The following is a 15,234-nucleotide window of genomic DNA, read 5'->3' on the forward strand; positions in this document are numbered from 1 at the left end:
ATAGTGGAAAAGTAGCTACAATTCCTTTCATTCTGTCTTCAGTTGAGTACATTTAACAAAGTCCAAACATAAATGATGATAGGTTTTTGTTTCTTTCTTTGCATTACAAGCCATTAGAACTGTCTATTTGTGAGAATCATACAGTTCACAAGAATCCAACCCTTCAACAGTGAGAATGATTTTAATGTGTGGCCTTGTAGGCAGCTGAAGTTGCCCACTCTTAGCCGCCCACACCACAATAAGACACTAATCACTGTAAACTGCATATTTACTGCCATCTTTTGCATAACATAAAGTCAAATTGTCTTACCTAACACAGGCGTTATCTTTGGAGGACAAATTCCATTACATGGGCAGACGATCATAATGTCTGCCGCTGGCACGCTGCTAAAATCACTGCACATGGCACGATAATGATGTATCACTATCTATAGGAGCTTATCTCTCATTACAAAACTGAACTGACTGACTTTACTAGTTTGCACAAACTGTGGAAGCAGCCATATGTGACACAACTCAAGTTACATAAGGTCATGTTTTTGTGATTTTTTTTTTAATTTCCTGTTTTGTTTTGTTAACTATTTCCTTCTGTCTCTGTTTTCCAGGTTCTGCTCCTCGTGTTTCCAGCCTCATAATGCAGATTTAATGAGTGATAAAAAAGGGTAGATTAGATAAAGTTGGAGATTAACTGTTTAATGACACCAAACACTAAATGGACTAGAAAATTTACTGTACTGTTATTTGTTGTCTGACTGCTCAAAACACTTTAGTCCACTCACACCTGTAAGAATTCATCAGAATTAACCCTGTCTCTTTGTTAAATACATTTCTTGCTCCATCTAAGGTCAAAAGTCCTTTTGTGGTGAAGTAAATCTGCATATTATTATCACAGACATGGCACTGCTGAGGCCAGACCAGCTGAGAACCACTAGTCTGAAAAGTCAAATATTGACCACTAGAGGGAGACAGCAAACATTTTTACTCAATTTAAAACAGCAGAACCATGGCTTTCATTTTTCCCACGTGGGATTTAATAGCACATTCACACACAATAAATGAAATTAAAAACAGTGTTATAAATGTGGAAAATAACATTACAGGTAAAAACAATAATCCTGGCAGCTGTGGTTCAACGATACAGTGCAACGATATTTGCACTATGTGAAATTGTTTGAATTCAATATAAAAATCCATCCTACCCAGGCAATAGGCCATTTGATTTTTATCCACAATATTCCTATTTAATCTGAATTTATTGAAGGATAACCCCGTGAGATCTCATTTTCAAAGGGGTTGGAACACAAACACAACAACAAAACAACAATACTTAAAAACATAACTACACAAATGCAGAAAGCTCTCCTTCCCCAGGCTCCTCCACTCCACCCTCAGATCTCAGCTGTTAAACAAGACCTGGCTGAGGAACATTAGAAATGTACCCGATTATCCTCCTGAGACCTGGCACATATCAGGAAATTTCATTTTGGCTTTTCTACAAAATAAAAAAGCAAATTCTACTGTTAGAATTCTTAAAGTAATTGTTAGGAATGCTCATTAGAGTTGGATTAATTTGCTGAGAGTTTGGTAGAATTTGCTATAAGTTCATGGAAAATTTGGGGATACGTTTGTATATTTCGAAGAAGTTCTTTGGAAGTTTTGGGGGGAAATTGCTTGGATTTTTTTGAATGCATTTTCATAGGAATTTGAGAAATTAGTCTAGATGTTTGGGGGACTTTATTCAGAAAATTCCAGATGTTTATGGAAATTTTGGAAAAATAAATTTATCATTTTCAGGTATTTATTTAAAGTTTTGTATTTGAAATTTTGGGTTGGTTTATTCATTTATTTATTTCTATTTTCATTTTATTTTTATTCTTTTTTTTTTTTTTGAAGGGGGTATTTGAAATTTTGGAACTTTAATTTAATTTATTTATTGATGTTTTCAAGAATTTTCACAAAAATTTCAGGGAATTTGTTTGGATATTGAGGGGAATTTTCTGTCATTTTCATATAAATATTTTCGAATTTGATATGAAATTTTAGGAAGAATTTGCTTGAAAACTTTCAGGAATTTACATTGAATTTTGGGGGAAATGTTAGAGAAGAACAAGAATTTTCACAGAAATTTGAGGTAATTTCTTCGAAATATTAGGGAATTTGTGTGGATTTTAAAAAAAAATTGCAAGAAATTCAGAACTTATATATTTTAAATATATATTTATCTTATATCATTATATTCATTAATGCTTGGCATGAACAAGTCCTTATGGCCCTTCATCAGACTGACTCCAACATCCCTCCCTCAATGGCTGACAACATTTCCAAACAAGTGCTAAAATTCTGCAGAAACAGGACCTTCAAGAGAGGTGGTCATCGTTTTTAGTACAAACTAATTCCTATTCAAAGACAAGGCTGAGCTTTTTAACTTATCAGGACCTACTGATCACTAAAATCATTCCAAATAAAAGCTGAGGTCTCAGGAGGATATGACAGATTTCCATAAATAAGGTAAAACCAATAGCAATGCAGAAAATAGAAGATGCTTGTGTTTCAAACCACAGATATGTAAAACAGATAAAGGCAGTGTCTCAGAGACATAAACTATAGCTATAAGGTTGACTATTAACGTTGTTGTTGGGTGATGTAAGAAGTGAAAAAGACACAGGTAGTTTGTACAGCCACAACAATAACCTTCCAACAGATGCCCCCATCCCCACCATATTCACATCTATTATAAATAATTCATTATAAAAAACAGCTAATGTTGTAGTGCAATCAGTATTGTCACCCTTCTTATAAACACATTTAAACAGAAATACCTTCAAACACACAGAAACACTCCGGAGTTTTCTAAATGTGTTTCATCTACAATAACAGGACTTTACAAAAAATTTACACTTTGCACCAACAAAGGCAACTTTTGCATCAAACTCTAGCTGTCAGAAATCTTCTAAAACCCTGAATAATAGATTTCATCAATAATTATAATTTACTAGTTTGATATTTGTTTACAAGATGTTTGGTAAGGCTGGAACTTTATTTCAATCCTCACAACTCTAGGAAAGATTCTGAATAGATCTCATTCCCAAGAGCTCCTGCAAGAATGCCAAATTTTTATGGCTTACTACACATAAAGTTTTACTGTATCTCAAAGTTACCATATGCTGTTTTATTTGAAAAATAGTTAAATTTTTCAAATCTTTGTTTGAGTTGGAGATTTGGAAGAAAACTCTTAGATTTGTCTGAACCCATAGAACTCTGAAATAAGGAAAGGATGACTTGCTCTGTTAAATTTAAAAAACTGAATTCAGTGATTAAACTGAACGCTTTTTCCTTGGTTCTGACTAGTATTTCTTCCAAATACAACCGCTAGAATCGAGAGTGCACATGACAATGATGTATACATAAACAAACAAAAAACAGACACAAATACCACCTTTCCTTAGGTGTTCAACCTGACAACCCTGAAGAGCAGTTTGGAGATAATGCCCAGCTGTCATACCTACAATGAATAGATATTAAGAAATAAATATCAAGGGAGAATGAAAATAGCCAGAGTCAGTATGTTTACAACCAGTGGGCGGTTGTGGGTTGGTGCCTCTTTTAAACTGCTTTTCTCCTTCGTTACGTAGGTTGTAATTTTGCATTTCAAGAAAACAGAAAGCATACTGTTGACTGAATTAACCTTGTGGGTTGGTGCCTCTTTTTAACCACTTTTCTCCCGTGTTAGGTCGTAATTTTGTATTTAAAGAAAATGTGGAGCATACTGTTAAGTAAATAATCCTTGTGGGGCGCCAGTTTGACTGAAAACCCTTCTCAGCAGACAACTTACAGAGCTGTACAGCTGCACTGAAACTGCCTGGTGTGATTTTTTTGCTGATCAAAATAGCAATGGTTACACAAGAATGCAGTTTAAACCTTTCATTCCCCTTTGGAAGACAATATAGAGACTGCAGTTCATATTCCAGGGCAGCATATTCTGGATTTTACAGTAAGTTTAACAGTAACGAGCTGAAAAAGGTATATCAACACCTACTGTAGCAGAGTCGGACATATGTCCGATTAGACTAAAACAAAAACAGAAGTCCAACTAAATAGCCTGATCAATCCATGACTGTAGCTCGACTTCACCGTGCATGTAAACCTACTGAGTGAGAACTGGTAGCTTTAGTAATGTGTTTGCAGAAGTTGGTGTAAGAGGTGCAAAGGAAGAGTTGGTGCCCAGTCATAATCCCTGTTATCCCACAGCCACCCAGCCAGTGATTGATTTAAGATGAAGGTAAAGTACAAATTTTAATCCACTTAAGCCTCACAAAAGCCTTGAATAACCTCCTTTTGCTCCTCTCTGTTCCTCCCAGGACAAGAACAGTCAAAAAGAGCTGGTTTTAGGTCTTGACATCAGACTGCATCCATCATGCATCAGTCCCACTCTCATACCAGCAGCTATGAAGGAAAGGCAGCAAGAACAGGAGGCTTTTAAAGGAAAATTTTACATGTCCTAGTGCAAAGTGAGATCCACATCAACGATGAATTCTCGACAACATGATGGTGGCAGTGGAGGATTTTCTGTGTCTGTCACAGTCATTAAGTGCAACTGGCCAACCAGAGGCTTAGGGATCAGGAAGAAGAAGCTGTTTGAGTCCACACATGTCAGCAGGTAGCTGCCGCCTAGCTGCCCTCTGCTTGTGTCTCCTCCTCTTTAGCTGCAGCGTCCTGGTTCTTGTCTGCGTCTTCTCCCTCATCACCTGGCAGACAGAGAGCGACACATTCAGTCAGTTTCATGCATAAGTAACTAACATGGAGGCAGTGAGGCGAATGAGGTTGGTTGAATCAGTGAGTAAGTCAAACATGAAAAAGTCTGAAGAAGGAATCAGAGAGTGAACACAAGATGGCACAAGATGTTCCTAAACTCTTCCACTTTATAACATCACTTACTGTTGACTGTGGAATATCCAGCAGGGATGAAATTTCACAAACTGTCTTATTGCAAAGGTGGCATCCATCACAGTACCACGGTTGGAGCTAGCAACTTTGCAGTTAAACAAATTCAGTATGAAAGCATGGTGTGGAAGCATGAGCAGTCTCATTATTTCCAAAAAAAGATAGGCATTTAATTTGAAAAGCAGACTGGAAGTGTTGAAGTACTTCACATTAAGGCCCAGGTGAAGTAAATCTGCTGGTTTTCAGCATTAAAAAAATGCTGTTGCCAGAGTGAACTACGCTCACATTCTTGCTCACTGCTTGGAAATTAAACCATTTAGTTCAACATCCATCATAAATATAAGTGCACTCAGAATTGCAGAATCTACATGTTGTACATGTAGGATGAATCATTTTGAGCTTTAACTATTACTGTTGTTTGAGTTTGATGTTTCTCACCAGCCTTGTTGATGTTAAGCTGTGCCAGACTCTGGGACAGGTCGGAGGGTCCCTGCACCCCGGGGGCATCTGGGATTTCATGGATGGCGTTTCTGCGGCCAGACCGTCGAGAGGCAATGAAGTCCTCATAGGTCGCCTCCACATCCGTCATCGCTAACACGCCTCACCATAGCAGGGCCTGGCACACAGAACAACACACACTAAATATAAGCACGCATACACATTTGTGGATTTGTTCCAAATGTGTGCAACTCTGCACAGACGATGCATCATCAGTTTTTGTTGACAAGAATCAGTGACACAGTGGGTTACCCATGCACTCTTCGGCGCATCCCTCCCTCCCCTTATTTTATAACCTAATCCACATTTAATCTATTTTAATCTTCTGGGTCTAGAACAGAGGAGACTCCGCTGACACAGACGAAGCACATTTTAGCCGTCCAGAGGAACGAAAATAAACAAGGATGCTCTTGAACCGATGCCAACCAGCGACCAAAAGCAAACACTCACAGGGGCAATTATGGAGAGGACAGCTCTATGTTTAAATGTCAGCCTACTTGGAGTATGCATGGTGCATGATGGGAGCTGAGATTTAGGTTAAACCCTTCTGTTGACATTCTAACACTGTAACAGTCTGCCTGGGCGAGGCTGCCATTAAGCTGTGGGCATGTTTTCACTAATTAAAAACCACCTGACTCCATTTTTCTCACCTTCATTTTCTCAATTACTGGTGGTTTAAAAAGGATTAAAAGAAAAACAAGTGTTTCTTAAAGTTTCTGAAGTTAATGAGGCTTCCTTCCAGCTAAAAAAGAGGGGCTTTAACTTCAAAAGTCTTTGGAAAAACAAGCTCCCACATCCATTTGTGGCTATTTGACAAGCTGAGCAAGCCGTGATTGTCCACGGTTATTTTTAGAAACCTTCTCTGTCATCATCAGAGCACGCTCCCGCTCAGCTGTCATTCTCAACATGGTGTCAAGAAGGACAAGACCCAACAGATGTTAGACATGTACAGTTGTCTGACCAACACAGGACACCGTTCTCAACAAGAAAACTTAATGATGATCATGATTATGATTTCTGTGCTTTAGCTGAGAGGCATGCCTCTCAGTTAAAGCACAAAAATCATAATCACAATCATATGAATTTTAAATGATTGAATCCATTTCTTGGTTGCCTTGAAGAGCAGCAAACATGTAACAAACTCTACAAGTTACTTCTAACTGTTCCAGGTATGACTCCTCAAAACTAGATGTGCTAATTGTGAAAACCAGGGCTGATAATGATGTTGAACACCATTTTAGCCAATAATGACATTGTATTTTTCATTACTTCCCATGGCATAAGACATACAATGCAAACAATTCTGCCAATGTTTTGAGACGGACAGATCAGCTTCTTTCTTTTAACAGCTAGGTATACTAGCTGCCAGCATTAACCTCCTGAGACCTAAGCTTTTGTTTGAAATACATTTTTAGTTACTTCCACTTAGTGGGGATTGAAGGACCAGATAAATTTCAAAGCTCAGCCTTGTCTTTTAACAGGAATTAGTTTTGACCAAAAATGATGTCCTCAAATCTCCTGAAGGTCTTGTTTCTGCAGAAAATACAACGCTAGATCAGTTTTGGCTGTGTGTTGGCCTGTTGGTCAGTTATTGGGGATCTTCAATCAGTAAGAAATTATGTCAGTCATTGAGAGAAGGATGGGGAAGTCATTTTGATGATGAACCTCAAGGACTTCTTAAGGCTAAGCATGAACAAAATTTGCACTGAAAGTTCTGAATTTCTTGGAAATCTTCCTTTCCAAAAACCACACAAATTCATTAAAATAAGAAAATAACCTTAGATTTCTAAGAAAACAGAAATATAAGGTTAAACATATTAAACATATCTTTAAATGATCACGAAAAACAACAAATGTATTAAAAATTGAAATCAATCAGTCTTTGTTTATATAGTGCCAGGTCAAGAGGTCAGGTCTAGACCATGATGTATGTATGTATGTATGTATGTATGCATGTATGTATGTATGTATGCATGTATGTATGAATGTATGTATATATGTATGTATGTATGTATGTATGTATGTATGTATGTATGCATGCATGTATGTATGTATGTATGTATGCATGTATGTATGCATGTATGTATGCATGTATGTATGCATGCATGTATGTATGCATGTATGTATGTATGTATGTATGTATGTATGTATGTATGTATGCATGTATGTATGTATGTGTGTATGTATGTATGCATGTATGCATGTATGTATGCATGTATGTATGTATGTATGCATGTATGTATGTATGTATGTATGCATGTATGTATGTATGTATGTATGTATGCATGTATGTATGCATGTATGTATGCATGCATGTATGCATGCATGTACGTATGTATGTACGTATGTATGTATGTATGTATGTATGCATGTATGTATGTATGTATGTATGTATGTATGTATGTATGTATGTATGTATGTATGCATGTATGTATGCATGCATGCATGTATGTATGTATGTATGTATGCATGCATGTATGTATGCATGCATGTATGCATGTATGTATGTATGTATGTATGTATGTATGTATGTATGCATGTATGTATGTATGTATGTATGTATGTATGTATGCATGTATGTATGTATGTATGTATGTATGTATAGATAGATGGATGGATGGATGGGTGCATGGATGGATGCAAGTTTGCAAGAATGAATGTATGTATGTATCAATGGATGGGTACATGGATTGATGGACAGGTAATAATAACAATTATCATAATAATAATTTGGGGAGTTTTCTCCCAAACTGTTTCAGTTTAACTTAATTAAAGCTTATACATTCTATTAAAAACCTCCCTTAAAATTCTAGTACATTCCTAAAATGTTCAAGTAAATTCCCCCCAAAATTTCTTATGAAATTCCCTCAAATTTACAGATACATTCCCTGAACATTCCATGAAAATAATGGAGGATTCCTCCAAACAAATTCCTTTAAATTTCTGTGAAAATTCTTGAAAATTTCCCAGGACCCACCTCCTCCAAAAAAGAAAAAAAAAAATCCTAATTAAATTCCCCAAATTCACAAATGAATTTCTGAATAAATACCCTAAAATTTCAAAGCCGATTCTCAAGAATTACAAATACGTTTCCCAAATTTCCAAAAAATTGCCAGGAAATTTCCAGACAAATTCCCCCAAATATCCCAAAAATTCCCCAAACCCCTGTAAAATTTGTAAAATCATTATAAGCAAATTTCTCCCAAATACACTCAAGGGAACTCTTCAAAATATACAAACATATCATAAATTTCCATGAATATTCCAGAAGATTCCATAAAAAACCATTCCAAGTTTTCAAGCATATTACTTAAACTACTTCAGTGGGCGTTCCTGATAATAATCTAAAACATTCTAAAATCAGAATTTCTCACTATAGTGTAGGAAAGCCAAAAAAAAAATGTCCTCATATGTAAAAGCAGAGTCTCAGGAGGATATATTGATGCGACACAACTGATGCACTACTGACATTGGTTCTTGCCACATTATTTGTGGGCTAGTGTTTGTCAACAGGGCAGATATCAGGTGATACTAAGGGTGTAACAGTATTTACAGTATATTTGTCCTGAATTGTCACTGTTCTGGAGTCCCAGTTAGGTGCAGTCAAGCAATGGAAAACTTGCAATCTCACACAGGCTCCACACAGAATCCACCCCAAGCAAGTGACACGCAGCTTCAGTTGTGTAGTAAAAGTGCTCAAGCCTCATCATAACATCCCTTTTCATGTGTACATAAAGACGGCCAAATACAATTAATGAACTACCGCTGTTTACTTTGGTTAACAATGGGTGCTGGTCACAAAATACATGCCTAATCTGCTGTGTTACCTGCAATAAAGAAAAAATCAAAATAAAAAAAATGCATTAAGCATTAATATACAAATACTGTAAACGTATTTTTCCTTCACCTGAAAAAGTAACATCCTGAATTCAAAGAATCGAGCCTGATGCTTGCTGACAGAAATGCTAACATAAGTAAATCTGTCTGATTGATTATTTATTATCGTTACTTATTCATGGAGTCAACTTGTCACTGCTGGTGAATGTCGATATTTTAGAAGAGTCAGTTTTATTTGTAGCGTAAGAGACAGAACATTCCTGGCAAGGGTTTCCTGTGGTTATAACATATGAAATATTAATTTTACAGTTTACATAATTTAGTCACACTGTTGCACCCAGGATGTAGAACATCAGCAGTTCATCTCTGTGTCTGTGTATCCTGCTCTCGCAGAGGCAGAGGCATGCTCATGCTGTCCTTCTGGCTTTGCTCCCATGTGGGAACCGGAGCTCAGCTGGCCTGAAAAACAATCTATCTGCACATATTCCAGACAGATGATCCAATCACTGGACAATATGACAGAACGGCCTTTTCTTCCTTTTCTCTCTCTCTGATTAAAGAGAGAAAACATGGCTGCCACTGAAAACCATTTGATTTGTAATGTTGTCAAACAGAAAACTACAGTGGGTAGAGGAGTGCAGGAATGAAGACCCAGAAATGTATGCCAGTAATATTCATGGTGGTCGGAGCATAACTGGGAACGGAGGCCAAGTCTAAAGCAAATGCTTATAAACAAACATGCTAGGGATGGGCAGTATAGCAATATTTTGATATTTTTTAACAAGTCACTGGGATTTTTTGCACTTTTTGGGCCAAAGAGATGAGGTATATGTATACAAAAGCTGTAGTCCTCGTTGTACTGGTCATGGGATCGATTCCCAATCTCAGGGCCGTTTGGTACATAACATGTCTTTTCCAGTATTTGCCAGTGTCTCTTCAGCTGTCCTATTCAAAAGCCAAAAGCCCCCCAAAAAATCTTAAAAAAAAAAAAAGAAATTAAAAAAAAAGCTACACAGACCACATGCTTTATTAACCACTATTTGAAATGGTTAAGGAAAAAAATTTGATATTTTAATTTAATTTGTTTAAATGTATTTCATTTAATAGCGATTTGTAGCATAATTTAGACCACAAAAATGTAATATTGTTTAAAAATTAAACAATATCTATATATTATTAATATAAATATTGTTAATATGATAATATCAATATAATTTTTTTTTTTTTATCAAAAATTGCAGCCAATCTCCAGAACACTGTCTAAGCTCCACAAAAAACATTGGCAACATTTCTATATACAGTATATAGTAGCTGAGGTTTGACAACATACATGTGAAATTAACAGAGAGATAAGGAGTTTGTCCCATGATTTTTGCGACTCAATATTTGTACAGATTTGTTGTCTAGATCTTGGGTTCCCAGGAACCCCTCAGTGGGGTCTCGTGGGGTCTTCTCTGATTGTGTCATAATTAGATGTACACATATTTTTTTTTAATTATGTTTAGAAACATAATGTAGGACAGTGTATTGGGGCCTCCCTTAAAGATGAAAAGATAATAAATTTTGGGGCAAAAAAGTTGATTTTTTTAGGGGGTGGGGGATAGACATATTGAGATTATAGTGTATATTTACAAGAAAACAAACTCAGTATTTCAGAGTTTAAGAATTTGAAAGTTTAAAAGGAAAACCAAAGTATTAAATTTCGACATTAAAATTTGCAAAGTAAAAGATGTATACATTTTCTCTGATTTGATTTTTGACTTTTTAATCTAGTTCAAGTTTTGGTTGATTTACATTTATAACTTTTAAAGTGAAAAAAAAATATTAGTTTTCATCTCATGAATCAAAAAAATTTTTATTCTAGATTTTTTTAACAGATCCTTTTTATATTTTTTTTCTAGATCGGCCGGAACACACTGTTATATTAATGGGTAGTTTATACGCGGACGTTTTTTTCAAGAACTAGTGTCTACCGGCTTATGATTGGATTTTGTCAATGAAAACAATTAATATTGATGTGTGCTTTTTCCAAGTGGGTCCTGGGGGTGCTTAGCTTTTCTTAGATGCAAGTAAGGGGGCCTTATAAGGAAAAAAATTGGGGACCACTGCTCTAGATCTTGAATTTTTGTTGTTGTGGTTTCAAACAGGTTTCATTGTGGTTTGATTCACTAGAATCATAGCAAAGTTTATAATTTTGGTATAGCACCTTAGGATTATTTGTCATTTCCAGATATGTACTGAGTTTCCCCATTCAGCTGAAAATACAGAGATATTATTTTTGGTCTATACTTTCCAGCCATATGTTGTCCATTTTTCCTAGCAATTTAAAAGGTGCTAAAACAAATACCTTTGGATTTGTATTGCATATTTTATGACTGAAGCATTATTTCCAAGAAATCTAACAGCTTAATTTGCTAAATGTCCTTACCATGGCTCTGCATTAGCTTTTATTAGTCCATATGAAACCCATATCAGAGAGTAGTCTAAATTATTGATGTCCAGCAACATTTATCTTGTATCAAGGGCTAAGTGGAGGCGTTGCATCAAACACAGTCGTGCGCACTGGAGCTCCATAAAACCTCTTGTGCTGTTGACACAGTAAACCTTAACATAAAGACAAGCTGTGCACAGTGAGGGAGCATCGACATGCACAAAGTGTTTTTAATAATAAATAAACAGCCATATGTCCATCTCTGATGACAAAGACTCGTATTGAGATCACTCAGTGCTGGTGAACGCAGCCTGCGTGGATATAAACATGACACATGTAAATACGATGTCAAACATGCTAACAAGCTACTCTAACGTTTAATATTATTAACAGAAGGGTACCTGTTTGGGTCAAAGGGCCTCCTAGTGTTCGTGTCAGCGGGGATTCAGCTTCGGTGTTTCCCGTTGCGCTCAAGAAAGAGGATTTAACAACATAAAGCTAGTGCGACACATCCTGACTTCCGGGTTTGACTTTCAGAATAAAGTCATTTTCCGTGAAGCAATTAACTAAAACAATAAAAAGGACACTTTTCGCCATACTAACAAAGTGGGCTTGCGACGGAGGCTCTCCTGGTATAATATTTGATAGTCAGTCTATTAATTTACCACATAAGTAGGCTAATTGCATCCGTTCAGGCTGTAGGGTGAACTCGAGTAAACTTTCGAAATTTTAGAAGAAAGTAAAATTTTATTATGTCCCCAGGAGGAATGGCTGACACTTGTGTGAAAACTGGTCCTGTAATTTCCTCTGGTCATATCTGGTTGATTGGGATAGGGACGTTGATTTGCCTAAAGCTACTGTTAGTGGGTTTTTTTCCCCCATATATTTGCTTGAATTTGTTTCAGATATTTCTTTTTATTCGTTTTTTAATGATTATACAGTGCCTTCAGAGGGTTTTCAGACCCCTTCACATTTCTCATTTTTAGCATGGTGTAGCCTAATGCTACAGTTGATAGATTCATTCTTTCTCTCATGAATCGACACCCAGTACCACATAATGGCAAAGTGAAAACAAAATTTTAGAATTTTTGGCAAATGAATTAAAGAAGAAACTGAAATATCACATTAACACAAGTATTCAGACTTTACTTTGTACTTAGTTGAAGCACCTTTGGCAGCAGTTACAGCCTTGAGTCTTGTTGAATATGTGACAAGCGTTGCACACCTGAGTTGGAGAATTCTCTGCCATTTTTCTTTGCAAATTCTCTCAGTCTTGGTCAGGTTGGACCAACTTCGACAGCCATTTTAAGGTCTCTGAAGATGGTTCAAGTCAGGGCTCTGACTTGGCCATATCCACAGAGTTGTCCCTAAGCCACTCCTGTGTTGTTGTGTTCAGCTCAGTCTGAGGTCCTGAGCACTGTGGAACAGGTTTTCATTGAGGATATCTCTTCACTTTGCTCCATTCAGCTTTCCCTCAACCCTGACCACTCTCCCAGTCCCTGCTGCTGAAAAGTACCCCCACAGCATGATGCTGCCACCACCATGCTTCACCGTTGGGATGGTGTTGAGCAGGTTAGCAGTGGCAGGTTTCCTCAACACAAAATGTTTGGATCAGACCAGAGAATCTTGTTTCTCACAGGTGCTCTTTTGCAAGCAGGCTTTCATGTGTTTTGCGCAGGGGCTTCCTCAGCCATAGCCACTCTGCCATAAAGCCCACATCAGTGGAGGGCAGCAGTGATGATTGTCCTTGTACAACGTTGTCCTATCTCCATACAGGATCTCTGGAGTGCATTCAGAGTAACCATCAGGTTCTTGGTCACCTCTCTCACTAAGGCTCTTCTTCCTCAGTTTGGCCAGGTGACCAGCTCTTGGAAGAGTCCTGGTTGTGCCAAACTTCTTCCATTTGAGAATTATGGAGGCCACTGCGCTCTTCGGGACCTTCAGTGCAGCAGAAGATTTTTGTAGCCTTTTCTATTACAAGGTTGATATTTTTTTGTTTCTTATCACTGTCTCAGTCAACCCAAACTATGCTCTTCCATTCACCCAAACTATATCTAGTTGGCTTGGACAATATGAAACAGCCTTATTCCAAAATTAAAAACACATTTTTTCACTGGTTTTGATGCAGGAGGGCCATGAATTTCAGGAAAAAGTTCAAAATGATACATTTCTGAGACACTAAAGCTGCTTCCAATCTATTTTAGGAGAAGAAATGCTTTGTTTTGTTCCAAGGAGGAACAGCAGATACTTCTGCAGTCCAAACCCTCTGGCTTCTGGCAAACCACCTTCTGGCTTTTCTTAATTCAAATGAATTTCAATGCCAGAATGTCTTCCTGAGGATTTATATTCAGTTTGTTTAATCTGTGTCAGGTACAGCCCTAAGCTGCCTCCTAACCCCCACATACACACACACCCCACATGGATGCTACAAAGGCAAAATCCACCCACATCTTGCAATCTCAGCATGTCAACAATTGTATTTAAATTGTTTGAAATTTATCTAAATGAATTAAATAATTGAAATTTTCATTCAAATTGCATCTGTATTGTTTTATTTTGGATGAACCTTGAGGGACCTCAACCCTAAGCCTTTTAATGAAAACTAAAAGGTCAGATGACAGATGAAAAGACAGTGAGGTTATTGTAAATATCTGGTTGGTGTGTGTGATAGAGGGGAAGGGGGGTGGTTTGAGAACAGAGATCTGTTGTGCAGAGAGCCTCTAACCATTCAGTGGCACTTTTTCTGTGGTCTAGTAGCATCTGGCTGTGAATTAGTCCATTCAAACGACACATGTGCTCAATATGCCGAACTGGGAACATCCAAGTGCTTTCGGCAAGTGTTTGTCCCCATCAAATCAACAAGGGAATAAAGTAGTTTCATTGTCTGGGTGCCATGATCACAGTCTTCTTCAAGTGAGCTCTGAGACTGAGAGGAAGATGGGAATCAAAAGCCAATATTTTCTATGTGAAGCTGCTCACACTGCAATAGGCCACAAACAGTGAAGCAAACTAAGACTATTTTTCAGTCTTTTCTGCTATCTGAAATCAGGAGCATCAAATGTGATGGTTTTATCTGACTTGCTTTCACTCTGTTTTTTGGAATAATGCTGGAAAAGGGAGAGGAAAAATTCCACCCCACACAAGGGGGTTACCAATATAGCACCATATACTCATTATATAAAAATATAAATATTTCCATAAAAAAAACTTTGATTATTTGCATTGGCCCTTTGCTTTTTTAATTTCATTGCAGCTACATAGAAAGCACTAGAAAATGTTCTTTAAAAGTCTTTATATGATCCAATATTAAAAGGAATTCAAATTTAAAGAAATACATTCAAAAATGATACATTATTTGTTTGTTGCATTGATACGTGCCATAAATTACGTCAATTCTGTGTTAGGCACATTAAAGTAGGCATTTCTATTTGCATTTGAGCTTAGAAATGTAATTGGTAGCATAATAAATTCTGACGAAAGCTTTTTAATTTTTTAAATATATTACTACTGCTGTCTTGGTAAGTTAC

General features: G+C 36.9%; 1 protein-coding gene across 1 annotated transcript; it reads right to left on the bottom strand.

Annotated features, from left to right (window-relative positions):
- Window positions 1-1,900: 1,900 nt before the first annotated feature.
- On the bottom strand, window positions 1,901-12,176 carry pkia (cAMP-dependent protein kinase inhibitor alpha). Its single transcript, XM_041814158.1, has 3 exons — window positions 12,109-12,176; window positions 5,380-5,557; window positions 1,901-4,745 (listed from the first exon to the last, which is right to left on the bottom strand). Exons 2-3 carry the CDS (start codon window positions 5,528-5,530, stop codon window positions 4,669-4,671), a joined length of 228 nt encoding a protein of 75 aa, XP_041670092.1. The 5' UTR covers window positions 5,531-5,557; window positions 12,109-12,176; the 3' UTR covers window positions 1,901-4,668.
- Window positions 12,177-15,234: the final 3,058 nt, after the last annotated feature.

This window comes from Cheilinus undulatus, linkage group 19, assembly GCF_018320785.1.
Source record: "Cheilinus undulatus linkage group 19, ASM1832078v1, whole genome shotgun sequence".
NCBI classification, from domain to species: domain Eukaryota; kingdom Metazoa; phylum Chordata; class Actinopteri; order Labriformes; family Labridae; genus Cheilinus; species Cheilinus undulatus.

Bases quoted from the DNA above. Each gene is read 5' to 3' on its own strand.
- pkia (XM_041814158.1), bottom strand. From the start codon at position 5,530: ATGACGGATGTGGAGGCGACCTATGAGGACTTCATTGCCTCTCGACGG. The intron at 4,746-5,379 runs GTGAGAAACATC...TCTGTCTGCCAG, and splicing joins GCTTAACATCAACAAGGCTG to GTGATGAGGGAGAAGACGCA.